Source organism: Notolepis coatsorum, assembly GCF_963971535.1.
Source record: "Notolepis coatsorum genome assembly, chromosome: 8".
Taxonomy (NCBI): Eukaryota; Metazoa; Chordata; class Actinopteri; order Aulopiformes; family Paralepididae; genus Notolepis; species Notolepis coatsorum.
In genome coordinates, this window is record NC_140172.1 from 60,097,347 (window position 1) to 60,120,908 (window position 23,562).

Consider the following 23,562-nt stretch of genomic DNA (forward strand, 5'->3'; position numbering starts at 1 on the left):
GACGTCGTGCCACCCCTGTACATCACCACCTGTCGCCGGTTCCTGGAGTGGGACACCGTCTTCGCTCTCTATTACTCCACGGGAGGATCCCAGTGTTCCCACTCCAGATGTCCTGCCGGCTACTTCCCAACTCCCTCTACATGGACCCGTTCCTGGGGTGAGGCACGCCATCGCTCTCTATTACTCCACGGGAGGATGCCCGTGTTCTCACCCCATTCCCCTTGGACCCCCTGGTTGCTGCGCTGCCCGTCGGCAGCATTCTGGTCGGGAGGATGCCCGTGTTCAATGAAGAGTCCTGTGTATTTTTGCCCGTGTTTCTGGAAGATTTCCCGTGTACCTCTTTGCCTGGTGCCGCGTTTTTTGTGTTCATGGACTTTGGTGTTTTTTCCCCCTTTAAAGGCTGAGTGCCGCTTTTTTGTATATAATAAATCATGCCCTTGTTTTGGCTAAATCTGATTACCTGTCTGTGTCGTGCAATTGGGGTCGCATTACAAACCATAACAGTTTTATCAGAATTTCGTGCCGTGTGGGAGTGCTGGAGCATGGGAAGCAGCAGCCTCATTTGCATTTAAAGCTACAGACACAGACTGCTAGCATGCATAATCTGAGTGGTATTTTCAGGGAAGAAAATGGGGACCTCAGAGACCTATATTGAATTGTTGAAAAGCAGTAAATGATGGGACCTTTAATATTGGATACCCTCAGCTAATGCAAAGTCAGCGGGGCCATGCTCCAATCTTTAAAAGTCCTGAAATAATGGGCTTATAATGAGTGTGGCCCCTTTGACTCTGCATGGCTAACTAGCGATCAAGTAGGAATAGAGCTTCAAAATTCTGAATTCACCCTTTAAATAGTCAAGTTCCATTTACAGATCCCATATTGATATGGACAAATAAATCATTGGGGCTTCACTGAAAGTCTTTATTTTTTGTGCACTGATATACTGTAGCTACCACAGAGAGATTAAAGCTGGAGTCAGTGAGCATTTATATCAACACAGTACATGCCTTGCCAATGCCTTCCCACTGCACCATTAGAGGCAACTGAATATTCTGTATTGCTCAGAAAGAGTGATGGGGATCACTAATCTTATTACAGAATAAATCAAAGCCTCTAAGTGGCGGTATACACACAAGAACAGTCAGATTCCCCTACACTACACATGTTGTGGAAGACATGTGTCATGCATCATCCACACGTCAAATACCACCATGTGGCCAAGGGGAACAGGGGCCAGTTTCACAAAACACTTTAAGTTAAGATTTTCTTTCAAATCCAAGTTAAGGTATAAAAATAAAATTGGTTGCACAAACACCTTTAAGTCTTCTCCTTAAAGTTTCCTTAAAATGTTCCCTTACGTTTTAAGTATTACTTAAGGTGCTTTGTGCAACCGGCACACTCAGGTGAAACAAAGAGGCAACATCTACATTCCACCAATAATAATTTTCAAAAGTTTGAACTGATTCTTAGATGATTCCATCCTGGCCCGTTTCTTGCCATATGCAGACTATGCGGTTGCATAGGGCGCCCGAAGCCCTCAGGGGGCCCCCTAAAATGCCATAAAAAATAATATATTTTTTTAATTAAAAACAAATTATTATTATTTTTGTATTCACTCAATACACTGTATACTATATATATGGGCGGCTGATTGGCGCAGTGGGCAAGGTGGGTTTGAGCCCAGCTCTCGGCGTTGCTACCGGCTGGCCGGTCATTCATACTAACACAATTGGCAAGTGTTAGAGGGTGGGAAAGCCGGTGGGTGGGGATTTGACGTTGTGGACAGCGACTCCTACAGGTCGGTTTGGTGACGCCGGTGCGACGGAAGCAGGAAGTGACGGGGGCAGCGTGAGCCTCCCACGCGTTACTCCTCGCCACAGAGTTCGAGCTGCTGCGGTGAAAAGATGCGACAGGCTGCCTCCTCATGTACCGGAGGGGACACGTGATGCAAGGCTTCTGTCCTCACTACAGCCGATCTGTGGGAGGCATAGTCTAGCAACGTTCAAGACAGGGGAGGGAAGAATTGGATATATACGAAATTGGGATGGGAAAAAAATAGAAAATGGGGAGAAAAAGTGGATACAAAAAAAAATATATATATATATTCTGTAGGGATGTAACAAAGCTTAAAAAATGTAACCGATAGGCTAGCTTATGACCGCAAGTGGGCGTTTCTTTATAAAAAAATAAAATAAAATACATAAGTAGTTTACTGACAAAAATGTAGTTGCATTTTAAAACTTTATTTAACGTTAACTTTATCTTAAATAGTTCCATTTAAATTTCAATATTGTAAGTCAGAAATTTAAGAAAAATCTGTCTCATGTATGTTTGATTTGAATTTGTGAAGTTTATTTTCACGGATCTAGCCTCTTTTCCTCTTAAAGTGCACCTGATTGATGCATTTAAATGTTAAATGCATGCCCACCTTAAAGGGTTTGGAATCCCCCCACCATAGTTTCACAAAATAGGGGCCCCCAAACAACATTTCGCATAGGGCCCCCAAAAAGCTAGAAACGGCCCTGACTTCATCTGAATAACACATGACCCAAAACACTGCATTATACTACTTAGCACATTTAAGACACAAACATTAGTCTGCATTTTTGCATTTGCAACAGGATCCATATGGCTTCTATGTTTACAAATTTGCTGTCGTTTGAAACATTGGTATTTGAGAACACTTTGTATTGAATAATACAGTAGGTATACTTGTATACAGGTGGTCTACTTTAAAAATGAATTAACCTATAGGTTTAATGTGGACTGGAGATATCTGAAATGGACTATTCAAATTAACCTAGGTAGGTTTAATGTGGACTGGAGATATCTGAAATGGACTATTTAAATGAACCTAGGTAGGTTTAATGTGGACTGGAGATATCCGAAATGGACTATTCAAATCAAGACACAAATAGTTGGAACACAATTAACTGCATACGCATAAAAAAGATAAGATCAGTGATAATAAGATAATAAAAAAATTGCCTAGATGAAATAAATAAGAATAACACATAAAATATAAAACAAAATGTACCAAACATTGGGTTAGACTAGGCCCGACACAAATATGATCCGGCGTAGCTTTCACTACATGTAATCGTGAAATTATTACACTTTGACATGTTTACAGTGTCTCTGATATCGTCGACCTGTGTGTCAAAGTGTTGTGGGAGTGGATTTGTTATCAGCAGCACCACTTGCACTGATCAAAGTGCGCAGAGTGTGCAGTTGTGCTTAAGCAGCATCAGTGAACTGGTGTCTACAGAGGGCCTCTGGAAGAACCACAAGAAGGTAAAGAGACCAATATTATTCTAACGCTTTTGTAGATCTGTTCTGCCACTGCTCGCTTGCAAAAGCCAATGCTATATGTTTTTCATCCAGTATGTTTTTGAATGTCCTTCTATTTGAGGTTATATGCACCGGTGAGCTTAACAAGTAAAGGACAGGTTTTGCAAATGAGTGGGTATGGGATTTTGTAGGCTTATTTACAAGTTAGTGGGCTAATTGGGTGGCTGAGTGTGTAAAAAAAAAATACTGGTAAAGGATTTTGTAGGCTTATTCACAGGTTAGTGGGCTAATTGGGCAGCTGAATGCCATGCATGCCTCTAAAACTACGGAATTATTGAAATCACACCATAAACCAAAGTCTGAGCAGATTAGTGACACAATAGGACCTCTGCCATAGACTTTCATCATTGTGTTGTAACTCTCTACGTGTTATTTGTCCACACATGATGTTAAACTCATTTCATGAGCTCACAATGACTCACAACTGATTTCATGACCCCACAGGTTGCTGAAATGAAGCAGGAAAAGACACAGTGGAAGGAGTTCGTAGAAAGCATCAGCTGTATGCAGTTGGTGCTGACCTTCCTCCTCTTAGGTGAGAGGAAAGTAACTAATTAGATTCACTCTAGTTACTGTAACAGAGTAGATTTTTTAAACTTACTAAAGTACACTCACTCCTACTTAATAAGTACTTCTATTTGAATAATATATTTAAGTAATCTCTCCACCTCTGCCAAATACATAGTTGCTTGAGACTGTAGGATAATAATAGTATTCAAATAGGAATAGAGTCAAATGACTTGCTCACTCAGAGGGTCCAGATAATAAGGTTTATTAACCAGATCAAATCAAATCAATACAACAATAGAGAGTATGGCTGGAGATCTTACCTAAACAGACCAGCTCCGTCAGTCAGGTAAAAAGATCTCGTTCCCCAGTTGGGGGAGCAGTTAAGTAACAGGTGAACAATGGGGGGAGTGGGGGAAGGGGAGGGGAGGAAGGGGGCGTAGTTCATACATATATTCCACAAGACAGACAGACAGACAAACAATAACGATATTAATACTGGCATAGCGTCTTGCTTCACCTATTGGACCAGGGCCATGCCCCTATCACTGACCAGGCCCCCCCCCCCCCCCCCCCCGCTAGTATATAAGCAGGTGTGGTTGCTGGAAATCTCCCTTCAGTAGCTTCTTTCACAAAAAAAGAAAACTAAGGACAACAGGAGGTGAAAGCAAGATGCTATGTCAGAATAAATATAACTATTGTTGTAATTCATAATGTTGGTTATATAACATACTGGTTGCGTGTCTTGCTCCGCCTATTGGACAGTAGAGTGAGGCTAGAGTGTAAGGGGTAGGCTGGTAGGGGATACAGAGCAAGGTGGCCAATAGGACCGGTTATGAAAAAGGGGACCCGCACGGCCTGGCCTTTGGCAACTCCGCCATAGCACACTAGCAACATGGATCTGATCCTCATCGTTATAATGGGGAGGAGGGTAGAAGGCCTTCAGGACAATGTCCCTGGAACGCAAAGAGCTCCTAATATTCAAAAGCACTGCTGCCATCTCCATTGACAGTCAAGCATTCCAGAAGAACTGACAAACCGCATCTTTGCAGACGTGATAGCCAAAAGGAATGCTGTCTTGAAGGACAACTGACTCAAAGAGGCCTATTCCAAGGGCTCAAAAGGGCTATGCAGACTATGCAGTACTAATGAGAGGTCCCGTTGAGGAATCAGATTGCATTTCACTGGTTTAAGGTATCTAGCTCCTTTCAAAAAGCACTTGACCAGAGGATGGCTGAAAAGCAGCTTATCATCAAAACTCTGGTGACAGGCAGAAATAGCCAACGCAACGACCTTCACAGTTGAGAAAGACAAATAATTGTCGAAAACAGAGACTCACAAAAAGAGAGAACAGATTCCAGAGCACAGGAAATCAGGTCCAGGGACATGGCCTCACACCAAGATTCTAATGAAATCCACTTGTCTGTGTAAACAGAGGTAGTGGAAGAAACGTGTGCACTTTGGATGGTTCTAATGACAGCAGGATTGATACCTCTATTCTCAAGGTTCAGCCTTTCAGAAACCAGGCCATTTGACGCTGTTCGATAAGATAAGATAATATAAGATATTCCTTTATTGATCCCCTTGGAGAAATTTGGGCATCATAGTAGCATGGGGGAGTGGAGGTATGGGTATGGGCAGGCTAATAGATGAAAGACATAAATATAGGCAATACAATTAAATATGAATATAGAAATATGAGAAGAATAAACTGTGTAAATTATATAATTAACTCTGATTATGAAAATATGAGAACAATAAACAGTATACACAAGGTGCAGATGAGGGTCTGTACCCTAACTGGCACAATATACGTCATACATTATAGTCCATGCAGGTTTTGGTGGTTAAGATTCAGACACACTTAAAAGGGCGGCTAGGTGGTGTAGTGGGCAAGGCACTCACCACCAATGTGGAGACGCTGGGTTCGCGTGTTCGAATCCAGCTCTCCACATTGTTTTCAGTTTAGCTGGTCGTCCGCAGTAATACACATTGGCCGTATTACGGGGAGGGAAACTGAAGGGTGGGGATAAAAAAAAAAAAAAAAATTCAGACACACTTAGTGGTTAAGAGTCAGACATTTCTAATAGTTCTTGACTTCTGCAGTCGTTAGTTTTCCAGCTGCTCCAGCTGATGATGGGGGGGGGGGGGGGGTGGCACATGCTGCAGGGGCTTCCTGAGACCATGGGATGGGGCTGTTGAAAAGCAGGAGCAGCGTGGCAGGCAGGCGATGCACCACGCCACGGCGTCTGGGAACAGCGTGGCAGGCTCTTTCCAAAGCGGCAGCTCTCTCCCGGGGTTTATCCTGAAAAGGTCAATCGGGGATGTTCTGGAGCGGTGTCCATGGAGCGGAGTGTCTTATCTCGTGTCTCTTGTCAGCGCGAATGATGCGTACAAGCCATCTTGTCGGCATGAAAGAAGCAGAAGGGAGATCGCCGGCAACCACACCTGCTAATATACTAGCAGGAGGGGTGACCCGGGCGAGGCCCTGGTCAGTGATGGGTGCATTGAGTACAATTCTTCCAGTGAGTGCCCCTATGCAAGGAGCAGTCCAATAATGTGAAGGAAGACATCCAGCCAGTATGTTATATAACTTTACCCACAAGACATGCAGCTAGTGAACAATTTATTGCAAGTACTCTGTAAGTCTATGGGCTATCTTACAATCCCCCCCCCCCCCCCCCCCCCCCACAGTTACTAAGGGACTAGGGGCTAGATCCACAAATAATGGATTGCACGGTGCTAATTGCACCCTTACTTACAATTCATTATGAATTGAAAATGGGGGACCCTGATGTAAACAAGACAAAAGTCTTTCTCTGGTCTGCATCCCCTTAACAATTGTGTGTATTGAACCGTACTGTATTGTACCCATTCTGCAATCTGTTAATAAAATGTCCATTCAATCAATCACCACGTAGGTTGTCCAGCGGCTTTAAGTTAACGTTGACTTTGCGTCTACAGTACACTCATTTATCACACGTCTTAAATGTGGACTGACTATCATCACATTGTAATCCCCATCTCACAGGAGTGTCTTGTGTCCTTCTGCTGGTGTATCTTATGTTTACCTCACTGTGGCCCATCAGCGCTCTCTACTTCCTATGGCAGGTGACGGACTGGCACACCCCTGAAAGAGGTCAATCATTTCCCCCTTTTTATATGAAATTAAACTAATTGTGAGATAAGAATTCTGCCCATTTAAACCTCAGTCCTGTCACTATCAGGGGGCAGGAGATCTTTGACTGTGAGGAGCTGGACGGTATGGTCGCACTTCAGAGACTTTTTTCCCATCAAGGTAAGGTGATAATACTAGTGAAAAAACTACAAAAGTATGCCTATTGAAGTACTATGTGTTGCGCAGCAGGTTGAACTGGACAAATCAAAAGCCACACAAGTATGTTATGTCTGGGAAGCTATAAAATGTCCCACATAAATTATTTGTACCAGTAAAAAAAGAACAGTTAAAGGGGAATAATCCACTCTAAAATAGAACACATATACTATTTATATTATGCAGCTCAGTTTTGATTTGTGAATATGAAGAAGTCTATAGAGTCAGAATACTAGAGACAAGACTCTACCCTGTCTCGTGTCCCAGTAGTGATTTTACTGGGATATGGGTACAGACCCCCCGCATTTCACTGTATACTTGTATGCCGTGACAAATAAAACTCTTGACTTGACTTGACATTTTCTGATTCAGAGCAGTAAGACCTACATTTAAATATAACTCATTTGGATGTAATATCTCAAACAAAAATTCTATGAGCCCACAAAGTCACTCATTCAATGTTGATGGACCGACTCCAAAAAAAATAAAAGACTGCGTCATTTGCCTTACTGTGTCATTGTCTCCATTTCCCTGTTCAGCTGGTGAAGACAGGCGAGTTAAAGCCAAACAAGAATTACCTCTTAGGCTGTCACCCCCACGGGATCATGAGCATGGGAGCCTTCGCCTGTTTCAGCACAGAGAGCTGTGGCTTTGCACAGACCTACCCTGGGATGCGCTCTTGCCTGGCCGTGCTGGGCGGCCTCTTCAGGGTACCTATCTTCAGGGAGTACATCATGAGGGCAGGTATTAAACGACACGGTCCTAAATAGAAACTCATATAGACAGCTAATACAGTATATGGCCTTATATAAACTGATATGATAGGAGTTGACATAATATGTATACAGGTGCATCTCAACAAATTAGAATATCGAGGAAAAGTACATATATTTCAGAAATTCAATTAAAAAAGTGAAAATCATATATTAATGTATATAGATTCATTACACACAGAGTGAAATATTTCAAGCCTTTATTTCTTAAAATGTTTATGATTATGGCGTACAGCTAATGAAAATTCAGTATATGAGAAAATGTGAATATTACATAGACAAAAAAATAAAAATAAATAACGTATATTACAAAAATGTCAGCCTACTGAAAAGTATACTGTATGCACTCAATACTTGGCCGGGGATCCTTTTGCATGAATCAATGCGGCGTGGCGTGGAGGCAGCCAATATATTTTCTCAATATTCTAATTTATTGAGATGCACCTCTATGTGATATATATGCCATATAAATATACTGTATATATTGTAATATATATTTGTAAAATGTCCATATAGATGGTTTCAAAGTGAGAACAATAACATTCTAAAAAGACCCAAGTTAATCTCCTGTTGCAATGTTTGCTAATGCAATTGTTGATAGGAAATACATCATTTGGGTCTAAACTGTTCCCATAGCAACAGAATTAGAGTGGAAACATTATTGTGATCACTTTGTCTATAGTTATTGCAGACGTCCATAAATACGTATTAAAAGGCTGTAAAAGTTAACACGTTAACTAGACTTCACTCAGGTGTATAATTGATACTCACATTGATACTATGTTTGTTTCTGACTGGAAGTGTGAGAGAGAGAGAGCGAGAGATGAGGAAGGGGCAAGAGAGAAAGAGAGCTGGGAGAGACTGGAGTGTGTGAGAGAGAGAGGGGGGGGGGCTGGGGGGTGAGTCGTCAGCCCTTGTGTGGGTGAATGTAACAAGTTCCTAACGTTTTCTTTCCACTATTATTTCATGCACACTTTATTCATTGTTTTAAATTATTATTTTCTTTTAAGTTATTTTGTGAATCACTGTTTTGAATTTGATGCACATTTGCAATGCATGAGGGTCATCCTTTTGTGTTAAATGGCTGCATAAAGCAAGCATTTGTTGACTGATGTTGATAAGAGTATTAAAACTTGAAAAAGATCAGTTTAAGGTAGATTTAGAACAGATAAAAAGTACACGATTAATCACGATTAACTATGGACAATCATGCAATTAATCAGATTCAATATTTTAATCGATTGGCAGCCTTAATATTTATATGACTGTCTGACATACATGTCACATTAATTGAGCCAATTTATAATATGTTACTATACATATTGCACACATACATATGCCACATACTGTATATGAATTATGTGTTGGATATATGGAGATTGCATATAAAATACAATTATTGTATGAAAGGTGCTATACAAATACAGTGTATTGGTTAAGAGAGATAGATGTAAGAATTAATTAATCCTTTATGTGGAATTGAACTGTTGGAATTTATTAGTAAGGTAAATTAATGCACATTCATCACCACCCATGATCACAACACAATCTCCATTCTACTCTGCTGATTCTTACCCTCTCCCTTCTATCTCTTTTCAGGCTGTTATCCAGTAAGCAAACCCAGTCTTTCACATCTCCTGTCAAAGAGTGGCAAAGGCAACGCGGTGGTGATAGTGATAGGGGGTGCTGCTGAGTCTCTGTCCTCCTCCCCTGGAGTCAACACTGTGGTGCTGAAGCAGAGGAAGGGCTTCGTCAGGGTGGCGCTGGAGTTCGGGTGAGCATGCTGTCACTACAGACAGACGGACAGAACATAGCATCTTGCAACACTATATGTTATTAAAGTAATATTGCATCATTATCATCTTTTAAAGATCCACTATGTACATTTACATTTAGCTGAACGCTTCTATCCAAAGCGACTTACAAATTGTGAACAAGTCAGGTACATCTCTGGCAGCTAAGGGTAAGTGGTATTGAGCATAATAGTAGTGGTATAAATCACTAGGATAGAAACATAGTGGCTAGGTACATAATAGTAAAAGACTGTAAGCAAATTTATTTTGGGAAGAAAACATGACTTAGAAATATTAGTCACAAATGCTCTGAAACCAGTTTCTTACCTCAAAACAAAATTACCAGAAATTACCTTTAGAAACCACCACATACCACAACATAGTGCAGCTCCTAATTAGTAAAATTTTGTGAGAAAAAAAACTCCAGCAGCTGCTCCAACAATCTTGCTTTCTGGAGATGGAAACATCATAATAAACCATGGTATATTTCACTATTCGTTTGCAAATTATACATTGCAGTGTGCAGGGAGCTCATGTACAGGCCAAGATCTCAATGTACTGTAAACCAGAGATAGACAAATTTAGGTCACAAAACACGACACTAACAGATGTAAAGACCAATATAATTTTAAATATTTCAGGAGTCTTTTAGAACTACTTTTCAGAATTCTAGGTCACTGTGGCAGAACCCTATTACTTTCAGCTTAACAAGTCCTGACATGTAGATGCAAATGTACACAGCAATACAGGAAATGTACACAGGAATACGGGAAATTTACACAATAGAGCAAATGTACACAATATAATGTACACGGCAATACAGCAAATGTACACAGCAATACAGGAAATGTACACAATACAGCAAATCTACACAGCAATACAGCAAATGTACACAACAATAGAGCAAATGTACACAGCATTACAGAAAATGTACAGTAATAAGTAGAAGAGCCCTGGAATAGAATAGATATACTTTTATTATCCTGAGGGAATGCAAATCGCTCAACATTAAACATTTAGACAGAACAGGTCACGAATAAGAATAACAAAACAAATCAAATTGCCTAAGATAAGAATAAAATAGAATGAAAATGGAATAAAATACAGTAAATAAATACAGTAAAAAATATACTGAGGTCTGCAGTACGTGTAATATTGCAGTGCATGTTTCAAAGTAAGAGTCCAGGAAGATGGTAACCGTCACTCGGCCTTCCTGACCAGCTTATCCAGCCTGTTTGTGTCCCCTGCTCTCAGTCCGCTGCCCCAGCGTACAAGAAGGCGCCCGCCACCACCGAAGCATAATTTCTTAGCATGCATAATAATGAGTATACACCATAATCAGAATGGGAAAGGTCTTTATTGCCAAGTAGTTTAGACATACAAGGAATTTGATTTGGTCATTTTTGGTGCAACATTAACGGACAAAGAATTACAGTAGAATAAAATAAAATGGAAAATAAACTATTAAAATATAAGCACAATAGAATATAATAGAATTCTAAAATGGACAGTATGACTTACTCACTTGTACATTGCTATTGCTCTGGTTGGATGCCAAACTTTTTTGTTGTATTGTACTTGTGCTGTATGACAAGATTATAATCTAATCGAATTATATACATGCGGAACAAAGTCATATTACTCTTGTAGCAGTTTATTTGTGTAGCCAACAGCGTCTACCAAAGGTGGAGATTATGTAAGACAGATTCTCTCTTCCATTGGAGATAAAAATGTGTTTTCAAAATGATCGGCTACAAGGACACTGAATAATTTTCAGGTTTGGAATCCAAAGTGACAGGTATGAGGTAGAATATACCTGTACATCCATAGGTTGTGTAGAATGTATTCACCCAGAGGTCAACGTAGAACACCTCTCCATTCTCTCATTTCATTTAAAATAATGTTTTTGCAAAATCAGACCTGCAAACATTTGTCCCGTAGCGGCATCTGAAGGCAAGTGACTAAAGAATCTTCTTTTTTAGAATGCAAATAAATTCTTTAAAAAAAAAAAGAACTTGTTCATTTGTATGAACTGAACATCATCTGATAGTGCTATTTTATCAGACCATTTTGGGACCACTTGTTGACACCTAGAGGCCAGTAGTGGCTGTCTGTTTTCATAAATGTCCTATCATATAGTAACAGACTATTGCTAGTAATGTGCCAATAACTCAGTATGTGCACACATGTGTATTTTAGGCGGTGGGTAAAGTTAGTCAGTTACCTGTAGTTAGTTGGTAGAATATTTTTTAATAGGTGGCAATAAAGGCTCAAACAATGACGATCATATTATTGACCCAAAGCAAATAGGAGGGTTAAGAGACAAATGGATATTCAGTGTAAAGCTACTGTAGTCGTTGAGCATTACACAGCACATCAGTGTTTCGGACTCAGTCCATCAATATTGGAATTATAGACTGGATGGAAGGACTAAAATGTGCCTAAGACAAACAATTTTAGTCAAGACACAATCCCAAAATGAACATTATTGAGATGTACCATTTGACCCTCCACAGGGCCGAGCTGGTGCCAGTCTACTCCTTTGGGGAGAATGAACTCTTCCGCCAAGTGATCTTCTCAGAAGGCAGCGTAGGCCAGAAGCTACAGGACCTTTTTAAGAAGATTGCAGGCTTTGCTCCCTGTCTGTTTCTTGGCGAGCGCTGGTTGTGGCTCCCCTACAGAACTCCACTCACCACCGTCGGTCAGTATCTAAACACACCGTTTCCCCAACACATTTTGAAGATGAAAATCCCATGTCCTTTCATAGCTATTCCATGACACATTTACCAGCACAATTACAGCAACTAATATTTGCCAGCATGGAGGTTAAAATCCCTCCTTATTTTGGTTGAGTTAACTTATTTAATTGTCCTTGGTTGTGCTTTATCTCAAGTCCCAAGTAATGTATAGTTTTAGCTAATGTTTATAATTATAATGTATGTTTACATGTAACACTTTTGCAGGTATTTCATGATCATAAGAACTTAGTATTTACCCCATGAATAGGCCTTACTTGTGCATACTGTATACCCACTTTATTATACTGTACACACATTCTGTATACCCACCTTAAAGGGCTCTACATGCTACAGCAACACAACATCAGCGCGATTTCCACCGCAACATGTTGCAGAGGGTGTTGCATGTTGCGTACCTCTCCCCAAAATCTAATCTGAACCGTTGCATTGATGTTGCGTAGCAGTGATTGGTTGGTTAGCGAATGGAGGCGGGGCTGTCATAGAATAATATTGGTCCTGCAGGCAGGAATACTATCGTCGAGTTAATGTAATTTATACAAATTGAAGTATTGATTTTGCCGTAACGAATCATTAAAAAAAATACTGTTAACTGGAATGTTAGTTTCTTACACATATGTTGGATTATGTAATTGGTTCGTCATGAGAAACCAATAAAAAAAAATCACAAATTAACCGGTGGTTATCCTATATAGCCCTAGTATGTACATTTCAACAAAGTGGAGCCGGAGGGGACTTCCATAGCATACGCCTTAAAATCCTCTTAACTTGACGATTAAAGTTATTCCCATGGCTGGTGTTGATATTTTACGATGCCAGGTTGTGAGAATTCGTTGTAGCCAGCCAGCTAGCGTTGATGCTATTCAATGCTATCATACCCAGCTAACGTTAAAACCAACAAACACAGAACTGGACACACAAGCAGAAGGCGAAGCATCATTTTCACTTCCGGGTGGGGGGGGGGGGGGGGGGGGGGGGGGGGGTTCAAAATAAAAGAGCGACGTCTAAAGCACCGGAAATACGTTTATTTTGTACATTATTTAACACGAACCTAAATTTTGAAACCCCCTGACCGGAAGTTAAAATTATGCTTCGTTTTCCGCTTGTTATTAATGGGTTGGTTGAGAAGGGAAGTTTCATCTAGGGAACCTAGCTACATCCGGGGTACAATGTTGCATAGGATGCACGTCGATGTTGCAGAAGCATAAAGGCAGAGTGTCTGCAACACTGTTGCGTTGTCGATGTTGTGTTGCAGTTGCTGTAGCATGTAGAGGCCTTTATACTGTACACACATTCTGTATACCAGTTTTATAATTCAGTATACCCACCTTATACTGTACACACATTCTGTATACCCACCTTATAATTCTGTATGTGCACCGTATACTGTACACACATTATTCTGTATACCGACCATATTATTCTCTCCTAGTGGGAAGTCCCATCCCAGTGCCAACGCGTGTGTTTCCTTCTGAAGAAGAGGTGGACCACTACCATGGTCTTTACATGGAGGCTCTGGCCAAGTTATTCCATGAACACAAGACGAGCTGTGGACTGTCTGAAAAGCATGAGCTTCGGATAATTTAGAACATGGTTTCTAAATCTAAATCTTAATCTTTTTTTATTTTTCTATTTTTACTCATCGTAGGACTCTGGTTCATTGACAAACTATAAATGATTTGAATGTGTCACGCTGTCTTTAACGGAACTACTTGAATTGAGACCGCTTACGGCTCAGGATCTGATGCAGTGAGGGATGAACTGGCACTGTAACAACAAACCCACCCGTTTCTCCTTGTGGATAATACCCTCAACTGTATTTGAAAATGATTAAAGGGAATTATATGTGCCTTAATCTGTGCAGTCCATGATTTGAGTGCCAGGTTAGCAAAGCTGTGTAAACAGCGTAGCAGTGTTGTGCTATGATGTTTACGATGTGTACAGATTATTTGTGTTTGAAGTGTCGACACAAACCGGAGTAAAAGCAAATGAGCACCAAATGCATGAGATTAAAATATCGTAAAAGTAACAGGTAATTACTACCCTCAGATGTAAGTATATATATATATATAAGAGTCAGTTGTGAAATGATAAGAGTCAGTGTAATACATTTTATTAAATGGTTCTATTCTAGTACAGACAAAAAAAAAACTGTACATTTAGAAAGATTGAAAAAAGTACGACAAAAAAGGACAAACTGTCAACAAACTGTTGATTCTGTTCCTTTGGTTACATGACTGAAGCCAGGGTGTTTTTGTTTTATGAACATCCGTTATATGATTGAAGCCAGGGTGTTTTTGTTTTATGAACGTCCTTTAGTTATATGATTGAAGCCAGTTTTTTTTTATTTCAGTTGTAGGGTGGGATTTTGAACTGTATTTTTCCATGTGGGAAAAAAATAATAAGAACATAATGGGCTTTGAGAAGTAACAGGTTCCCCCCCCCCCCCCCCCATCTCAAAGACACTTCTAGTTAATACACGAGTAGCTTACCAACAAAATAAATACTGCATTTGATTACCGTAATTAAATCAAATAAGTCAATAAAAAAGAAAAGGTACTGGGCCAAATGGAGATTTGACTCTAAGCCAAGATAGAGGCAGCCAGATCCTCAAATGTTTGAATTCAATTGAAAGTGAGACCAATTTTCCATTTGTTGTGAAAAACTTCTTAGATGGCTTCACAAAATCCTGAATGTTCCCTTTCAACTAAACATAATTATCTAGTCGTCCAACTACTTACTGAAGACAAACACACGGAGGGTATGAGACTTGGAGAACAACATGTCAATCATAAAAACTATACATAAAAGATGACGTCTTCTAAAAGAAGTCAACGTCATCGGGTGCATCCAGGTCACGGTATTCGATGATGTTGCGTGGATCTCCGCGTGACATTCTGAGAAAGAAACACAACAAAGACAAAAGACAGACCAGAGAAACAAGTATGGAAATTAACCTCTTCAGCGCTCAGAAATATCCGTCATTGCAGAATGGAAAGTATGATAGTGCTGCTAAGACGATCCATACCAGGGTCTCACCTGTTGTTGCGTGGCTTTCCTGGGTAGCCACCTGGTCCCCGGAAGTTGTCATAGTTGCCACGGCCCCCTCCATATTGGTTGGGTGGGTAAGGAGGTCCCCCTTGCGGAGAGAATAGTTTAACGTCACAATTAAGGAGGTAGTGATGCGTCTCGACAGATGTGCATACTTTATTAACTCATTGACCGCCGGGGATTAGTCATCGCCCTGTGGTAGCATTGCCACGTTAAAATATAGGACTGAGTCACCTTGTTTGTAGAGCTAAATCTATATTTTATATTATAGCTATGGATACAATACCATGGTCATTTGACAGTAACTATCTTCCGTTCAAGATGCAAAAAATAAAACATTTTCCATCCATACGTTCCCGTGTTATACTGTGGTGAATATAAGTATGGTTTTAGAGCGGTCTAGGGTAATTCATGAAATCCTGAGTTAAAGCCCTATACGTTGATTCCACTATACACGTTGCCATTTCTTGCCTGTATGCGCTATTATCCCGAAATCAAATCTAGATCATAGCTATTATGTCCATAATGAATGCATGAAAGGGGGGGTCGTTTCTGATTATTTGATTGTCAGTAACGGCATTCGCATTGAACACATTAGTTCTCAAATAAATGATTTAAGTGTATAGTTAATTAATTTGTTACAGTTTTTGTATTTTTCTGACATGGGGGCTCAACAATAAATGATAAATGACAATCAGCAATGTCAAGTTGCATGTTGTTATTCTAACCAGCTTAGTTCTGTTGCATTTCCAATTTATTTATTTAAATGATAAATGTATCGGGAATCGATAAAGAATCGGATCGATAAGCAGAATGAATAATGGAATTGTATCGATAAAATCTTATCAATTCCCATCCCTACCATCTGGTACATCCAATGTCCATTTAGTCTACGGCATAATTCACCACAACATATGGATTGGAGATATTTGACGCGCTTCGATGGAACCGGGAGAACCGCTCCCCTCGCCCGACAAGGAAAAGTGAAACCGGAGACCTGGGGCCGTCCCACAGAGAAAGATACAAGGGTAGAAAGGGTGCTCGATACCGCTGTCTAGCGTGATGCGGCAGGTATTGCACTTTTACATTCTCATGAGGATTCCCCACGTTAACCCAGAGTCTGTGCGCCTGTAATGAATAGAAATATCGAATAAAAGAAATAACGATCAAATAGCGAGTATACTCGTTGTTGGCGTTCAACGATTGGCGGCCAATAACGAGTATACTCGCCGATGGGGGGGGAATGAGTTAATCCCTGGGTATATATTAGAGATGTTCCGATATCATTTTTTCCTTCCCGATCCGATTCTGATACCTAAGCTTTGGGTATCGGCCGATACCAATACTGATCCGATACCAGTGCATACATTAAAAATAAAATAAAATGTATATAAATTATAAAAAAAAAAAAATTATATACAGCTACTGTTTTATATATACTGTTTTTTAGTAATAACTATAAAGTAATGGTATTTATTCAACAACAGGCGATTGTATAGATTAGTATTAGTATCAGTAATTGAAAACTATCTCAATGAGTTCACCCACGGAAAGGTTGTTGGCACATTAGTTCCACACGGACATTATTCGTTGCTGCACTTGCTTCCACAAGGCTCCGTTTAAGTAGCTGTTGTGATTTCTGCACAATAAATATTCAACATTCTCTTTTGAGACTCCACCTCAGACTCTTATCATTTGGCACTAAAAGCTAAACATTGTCACCGATATGGCTGTCCGCAACATGTCATTAATTGTGTACACGAGGTGGTCGATCAGTGACGACGTTAACGTGAGCTAGGTTAGCTAGCATGAGCTACCGGTAGATGGAAAGACTGTAACGTTACTGGTGAAAATGTGAAATGAATACTCCTTTGCCAACTTGCTGTACTTTGCTTGCAGGTCTGCAGCCATTATTGCTGGATTATGAATAGCCCCAACTTTAGCCAAGGTAACGTTAAAGCTAAAACTTTAACGTTAGTTAACGCTAGCTTTCGGTTAGCTGTTCAATGCTAATAACACCACCAAGCGAACCCATCAGAGCTCCCCGTCAACACCGCTCTGTCGGGAGGATGGCATTTAAGAAAGTATCTGCTGTTAAAATGACAAACAGCAGACACTTTAATTCACGGTCGGTTAAAAACACGTTTGTTTTATAATGCTAACTCAGCAGACCGCAGTGTTGTTGATAAATTACCTTGTATGGTATCGGAGCGCAGAATTAGAGGGTACTCGCCGATACCGATACCAGCATTTTAGGCAGTATCGGCGGCATTTCCGATACTGGTATCGGTACAACTCTAGTATATATATATATATATATATATTAGGGGTGTAACGGATGGTCGTTTATCTGTGATCCATATGAGTCACCCCCCACGGTTCGGCACGCATGTGAAATGTGAGCCGCGGACTAATTGCAAAATGTAAAATGATAATCGCATGATATTCTCCAGCATCATTTAAGTCTGCTGTTTGGGCGCATTACAGGTTTAGTTTTAGCAAAGTATTTAGCGTTACACAAAACACGCATTTACGCTTAACCTCTTCCACCCGTGGAATATTTTCTGAAAATCCGCCTAAAATATACACCTAAGTAAATGGAATATTGCTCCACTTCTACAAGGTCCATTTGCATATTCTTGGTGTCTAGGGACATCTACGGACCTCAGGGAATGTATTCACAGTATCCGAAATATTGTGTCTATTACTAGGCTTGCTTAAATTGTGATGAAACAAAGGAGAATATGAATTGATGACCGAACATTAAAAACTGCCACTGATCTCGTTCAGTACCTTCTTTTTTTTATCCACTTTTTCTCCTCTTTCTATTTTCTCCCATCCCAATTCCACAGTGCCAATTATCCCCTCCCCTGTCTTGAACGTTGCTCGCATATGCCCCCCACTGGCCGGTTGTAGGGAGGAAAGAAGCCTTGCATCACATGTCCCCTCCGATACACGAGGAGGCAGCCTGTCACATCTTTTCACCTGCCAGCGCGGACTCTCATTGGCGAGGTGTAACATGTGGGAGGCTCACACTACCCCCGCCATTTCCTGTCTCTGCTGTGCAGGTGTCCCCAACCGACCTGTAGGAGTCGCTGTCCACAACGTCCAGATTACCACCCATCGACTTCCACCCTGCTAACTCTGCCAATTGAGTTAGTATGACGACTGGCCCAAGCCGGAGGCAACGCCGACAGCCGGATTCGAACTTGGTGTCTCTTGCGTTGGTGATGAGTGCAATGTCCGCTGCGCCACCCAGCCGCACCGCATTCAGTACCTTCTTGAGATCATGTGTACAAAAAATCTAAGGAAATTAATAAAGGGAAGATGATTAAACAGAAGGTTCTGTAGATGCAGTACTGAATTCCGCCCGTCCGGACCAATGCAAATTGAAATATTATTATAGAATATATAAGAGGCTTATAAATTACCTTATTATATCCAATTCGCAGTTTTATATATATACATATATTATCTTTCAAATGCCAGAGTTCAATTTGGATTTAGTATCACCAGGTGTGCATAAGAACAGATAATGAAATCTACTGTACTTTATTTTCCCCACAGTGCAACCGTTTTGAAACTAACTTCAGATCGAATTGTTCCTACATGTTAACAATAGGGAAGAGAAACTTGGAAGCCTTTCAATATTTGTCAAAAATGTTACCTTTTGTGGCTTATTATCCCGAATAATAACAGTTATTGAAATAATTCATACAGAACTCTGAACCGCATAAAATCTTCCAGGAAGTGTCGTTTTAAAAACGTTCAACACAGGCGGCTAGGTAGCGCAGTGGACAAGGCGCTCGCCACCAACGCAGGAGATGCTGGGTTCGAACCCAGCTCTCGGCGTTGCTACCAGCTTGGCTGGTCGTTCATACTAATACAATTGGCAGTATTAGGGGGTGGGAAGCTGGTGGGTGGGGATCGGACGTTGTGGACAGCGACTCCTACAGGTCGGTTGGTGCGCCTGCGCAGTAGAATCAGGAAGCGACGTGTCCCTCCCACGCAGACCCTCGCCGCCGAGATCGCGCTGTGCAGGTGAAAAGATGCGACGGCTGCTTCCTCGAGTACCGGAGGTGACACGTGATGCAAGGCTTCATCCACATTGCAGCCAGCTTGTGGGAGGCATGGCCAACAGCGTTCGAGACAGGGGAGGGTAGAATTGGACAATGTGAAATTGGGGACAGGAGAAAAATAGAAAAAATGGGGAGAAAAAGTAGATAAAAAAATAAAAAAACTTTCAACACAGAACCATATCTGTGGAAGTCTGTTACAAAATGGCCACAAAAAGACTACAATTCCCATGGTTCAAAATATCCAAAATGGTCGCCCTCGCAGATAGAATTGACCAAATCGAAAAGTTAAATCTATCTAATGACACTTTTAACCTATTGCTAAACTAACATATTGATGATAATATACATTCTACATGCTGTTGTGACATGTTTATGATGTTAATACTTGAATACGTTTGAAATAAAAATCGCTACTTTTATACAACACTCTGAAAAATATTGATTTATGACCAGATGTAATTTCGGGACCGGTACCGTCGGGTGGAAGAGGTTTTAAGATATCGACAGGGCAATATCAATTAAAATGGTAGTACAATCTTTAGGGCTTTCAACGCAGGCAACAGGGAGGAGGTCAAACGAGTTCAGGGGCGTCTGAGAATTAAACTCAGGGAGGGCAAGGATAAATACAGGAGGAAGTTGGAAGGGCAGCTGGAGAACAATAACGTCAAACAAGTGTGGTCTGGAATGCAGACAATAACCGGCATCAAACCAGCGGGGGGAAGGGGAGTGGATGGAGACGTGGACCGGGCTAATGAGATAAACCTGTTTTACAACAGGTTTGACACAGCGGCCCCGGCCAGCAACACCGGGGCCCCGCAGGGTACAGTCCTCTCTCCCTTCCTCTTCACTGTCTACACCAACGACTTCCACTATCGGTCAGAGTCCTGCCACCTTCAGAAGTTTTCTGATGACTCTGCGATAGTGGGATGTATAAAGGACGGTGACGAGAGGGAATACTGGGAACTGGTAGTGGACTTTGTCACATGGTGCGATAAAAACCACCTGCAGCTAAATGTGGCGAAGACCAAGGAACTGGTTGTGGAGCTGGGGAGGAGGAGGAGTGCACCTGTGACCCCCGTTTCCATCAGGGGAGCTGATGTGGACATGGTTGAGGTGTACAAATACCTCGGTGTGCACATCGACAACAAACTGAACGGGTCAAAACATGCAGAAGCACTGTACAAGAAGGGCCAGAGCCGACTCTACTTCCTCAGAAGGCTGAGATCCTTCAATGTCTGTACAAGGATGTTGAGGATGTTCTATGAGTCGGTGGTGGCGGGCGCCTTCTTGTACGCTGTGACCTGCTGGGGCAGCGGACTGAGAGCAGTGGACACAACCAGGCTGGATAAGCTGGTCAGGAAGGCCAGCAGCGTGGTTGGGGTGGAGCTGGACTCTCTAGCGAGGGTGGCGGAGAGGAGGAGCCTCGCTAAGCTCCAGGCCATCAGGGAAAACCCCACCCACCCACTATACACAGACTTGGCTGACAGGAGGAGCATGTTCAGTGCTAGGCTCACACTACCCAAATGCAGCACTGAACGGCACAGGAAGTCCTTCATTCCAACAGCCATCAGACTATATAATGCATCACTGTGCCTCACTGCATCAATGAGCACAGAGCGGCAGCTCATTAGTGGCAGGAGGACGCGGCCTCCAGGCTCCACAACAGGGGGCAGCAACGGCTGCCAGACATAGATCTAGGTCTTATTGGAACCCAAGGAGGACAATACACTACCTAAAGCATACTGCACCTTGACACTGTGAATATATATTTCATATTTCATTAGTTAGATGTAAATTATAATTATATTGACCAAATTGTTTACCCCATGCTCAGTATGCTCAGTATATTCTTACTGTATATTTTATTTCATTTCATTTTATCCTATTTTATTTTACTCTTATCCTAGGCAACTTGATTTGATTTGTGTTATCATTCTAAATTGTGACCTGTCCTGTCTAAATGTTTAAATGTTGAGCGATTTGCAGTGTCTAATTTCCCACGGGATAATAAAAGTATTTCTATTCTATTCTATTCTATCCTTTTTTTCTTTTTTTTTTTATCTTTCTTCCCCTCTTTTTCCCGATTTTTCTCCCATCCAACCCTTCCTGGTTGTTGCGTACTTTCCCCTACTGTTGGTCCGGGAGACCGGAGACTGTCTCATGCTTTCCTCCGACGCATGTGCAGCCTGCCGGCAGGCCAACCTGGCCGCGCAGGTTCTCACCGGGGAGAGTGTAGCGTGTGGGAGGCCACACTATCTCTCCTTAGTTCCAACCCTTGCTGAGCAGGCGCCCCGACCGAACTGTAGGGGTCGCTGTCCACAACGCCCAGGACCCACCCTTCAGCTTTCCCACCCTCTGATACAGTGTGAGAGGCCAGCCAAGCTGATAGCAACGCCGGGAGCTGGATTCGAACAGGCGAATCCAGTGTCTCCCGGTGTTGGTGACGAACGTGATCTCCGTGCGCCACCTGCCCCCCTCTATTCTATTCTTGACTACTGCCCAGCAATTTGGTCTAGCGCGTCAAAGCAAGAGCTTAGTAAACTCCAGCTCACTCAAAATAGAGCTGCCCGACTCACTCTTCACTGCTCTATAAGGAATAGTGTGGAGGGAATGCATGCTAGACTGTCGTGGATGAGGGTGGAGGAGAGACTAACATGCAGTTTGATTAGGTTTTTAATAGTGATGCACGATATATCGGCCGCCGATATAATATCGGCCGATATGGCCGTTTTTTTACACATCGGTATCGGTCCGATATCAAGATAGGGCCGATATTTTTTTTTTATTATCTTTTTTTTCTTCTTTTTACATGTTTTGGCCTTAAATAGTTTAAAAATATCAGTCATTTCTGAAAATAAGTTACAAAAGTAAAAAAAATTATGCGTTTTGGAAAATAGCTCTTTATTTGATTATCATAAAAAAGTGTTTTCTATACAGAGATATCGACATCGGTAAATATCGGTATCGGCCAGAATTTTCACATCGGTGCATCACTAGTTTTTAAAGAACATTTGTACCTTGGGTAAACACACTCAATTGTATTCTATGCTTTTATCCACCAATGATAGACATGACCATAATACCAGACATGCTTCAAGTAGTCGCTTCACCCTACCTCTGCCTAGAACCAACGCTCTAAAGAAAACGGCAATGTATAGAGCCATAACATACTGGAATAGGATCTAGGGATGCACCGAATACAAATTTTCGGCCGAAAATGGCCTTTCGGCTTTTGGCCGAAAGAGTTTTTTTCACCGAAAATATATCACTGAATGTCAAAGAACAGAAACAACCTGTAACCGTTAGCGTGTTGTTGTGATGTCATCAAAACGCGGCTTCAGTCATTACATGCGCAACATGAGCTCTTCAGTCATGCGTTCTGCAGCCTGTGATAACTCCTCTTGGGACTCGGCGCTGTTTCTATGTAAACTCCGCACGCAACACGTCCAATAAATGAGTCTTTAACATGCTTTATATCCTTACCATTACTATATGCCCGTCGCGGTTAAAAACCTTTTTGATTAACGTTAGCGTTAAGCTAGCTAACAAGGCTTCCAGTCCTCTTTCACTACGTCATCCCCCGCTAATAGTCACAGGAGATGTAGTAAATACAACAGTCCTTCCATGTAGGCTAGAACGCCGTGAATTATGACAGTAGTTCAAGTTTCTTTATTAGTTGTCATACAAAAACACTTTTATATAAAATGCTTACTGTAGCCACTACAGTAACATCATTAAGTCTGCTATAAGCTATTCTCCCTCTCATGTGTGCAGATCTTTATGCAGTTTTAAAGCACATTGGCTTTGTTCTGAATGCACTTTGTTGTAGTTATCCTACAGCTAAAAGAAAATGCACTTGACTTGGAATTAATGTACTGTATGCATTCAGAAGTGCTGAATAAATGTTTTATGGACCCA

At 41.4% G+C, this 23,562-nt stretch overlaps 2 protein-coding genes across 3 annotated transcripts in view; one reads left to right on the forward strand and one right to left on the reverse strand.

Moving 5' to 3' along the window:
* Window positions 1-3,804: 3,804 nt before the first annotated feature.
* On the forward strand, window positions 3,805-14,467 carry mogat3b (monoacylglycerol O-acyltransferase 3b; the record flags this gene model as incomplete). Its single annotated transcript, XM_084320656.1, has 7 exons — window positions 3,805-3,886; window positions 6,890-6,997; window positions 7,086-7,156; window positions 7,732-7,936; window positions 9,565-9,739; window positions 12,275-12,459; window positions 13,947-14,467. 7 exons carry the CDS (start codon window positions 3,805-3,807, stop codon window positions 14,099-14,101), a joined length of 981 nt encoding a protein of 326 aa, XP_084176782.1. The 3' UTR covers window positions 14,102-14,467.
* A 138-nt stretch (window positions 14,468-14,605) lies between these two features.
* srrt (serrate RNA effector molecule homolog (Arabidopsis)) overlaps window positions 14,606-23,562 on the reverse strand; it is a 99,818-nt gene continuing 90,861 nt past the window's right edge. The window contains exons 19-20 of one of the 2 annotated variants that reach the window (XM_084320654.1): window positions 15,554-15,653; window positions 14,606-15,411 (exon numbers count right to left, since the gene is read on the reverse strand). In XM_084320654.1, the coding sequence (XP_084176780.1) occupies window positions 15,336-15,411; window positions 15,554-15,653 (176 nt within the window). In that variant the 3' untranslated portion in view covers window positions 14,606-15,335. Of the gene's footprint in view, window positions 15,412-15,542; window positions 15,654-23,562 lie in introns of both variants that reach the window. The other variant, XM_084320655.1, reaches the window with a different exon arrangement.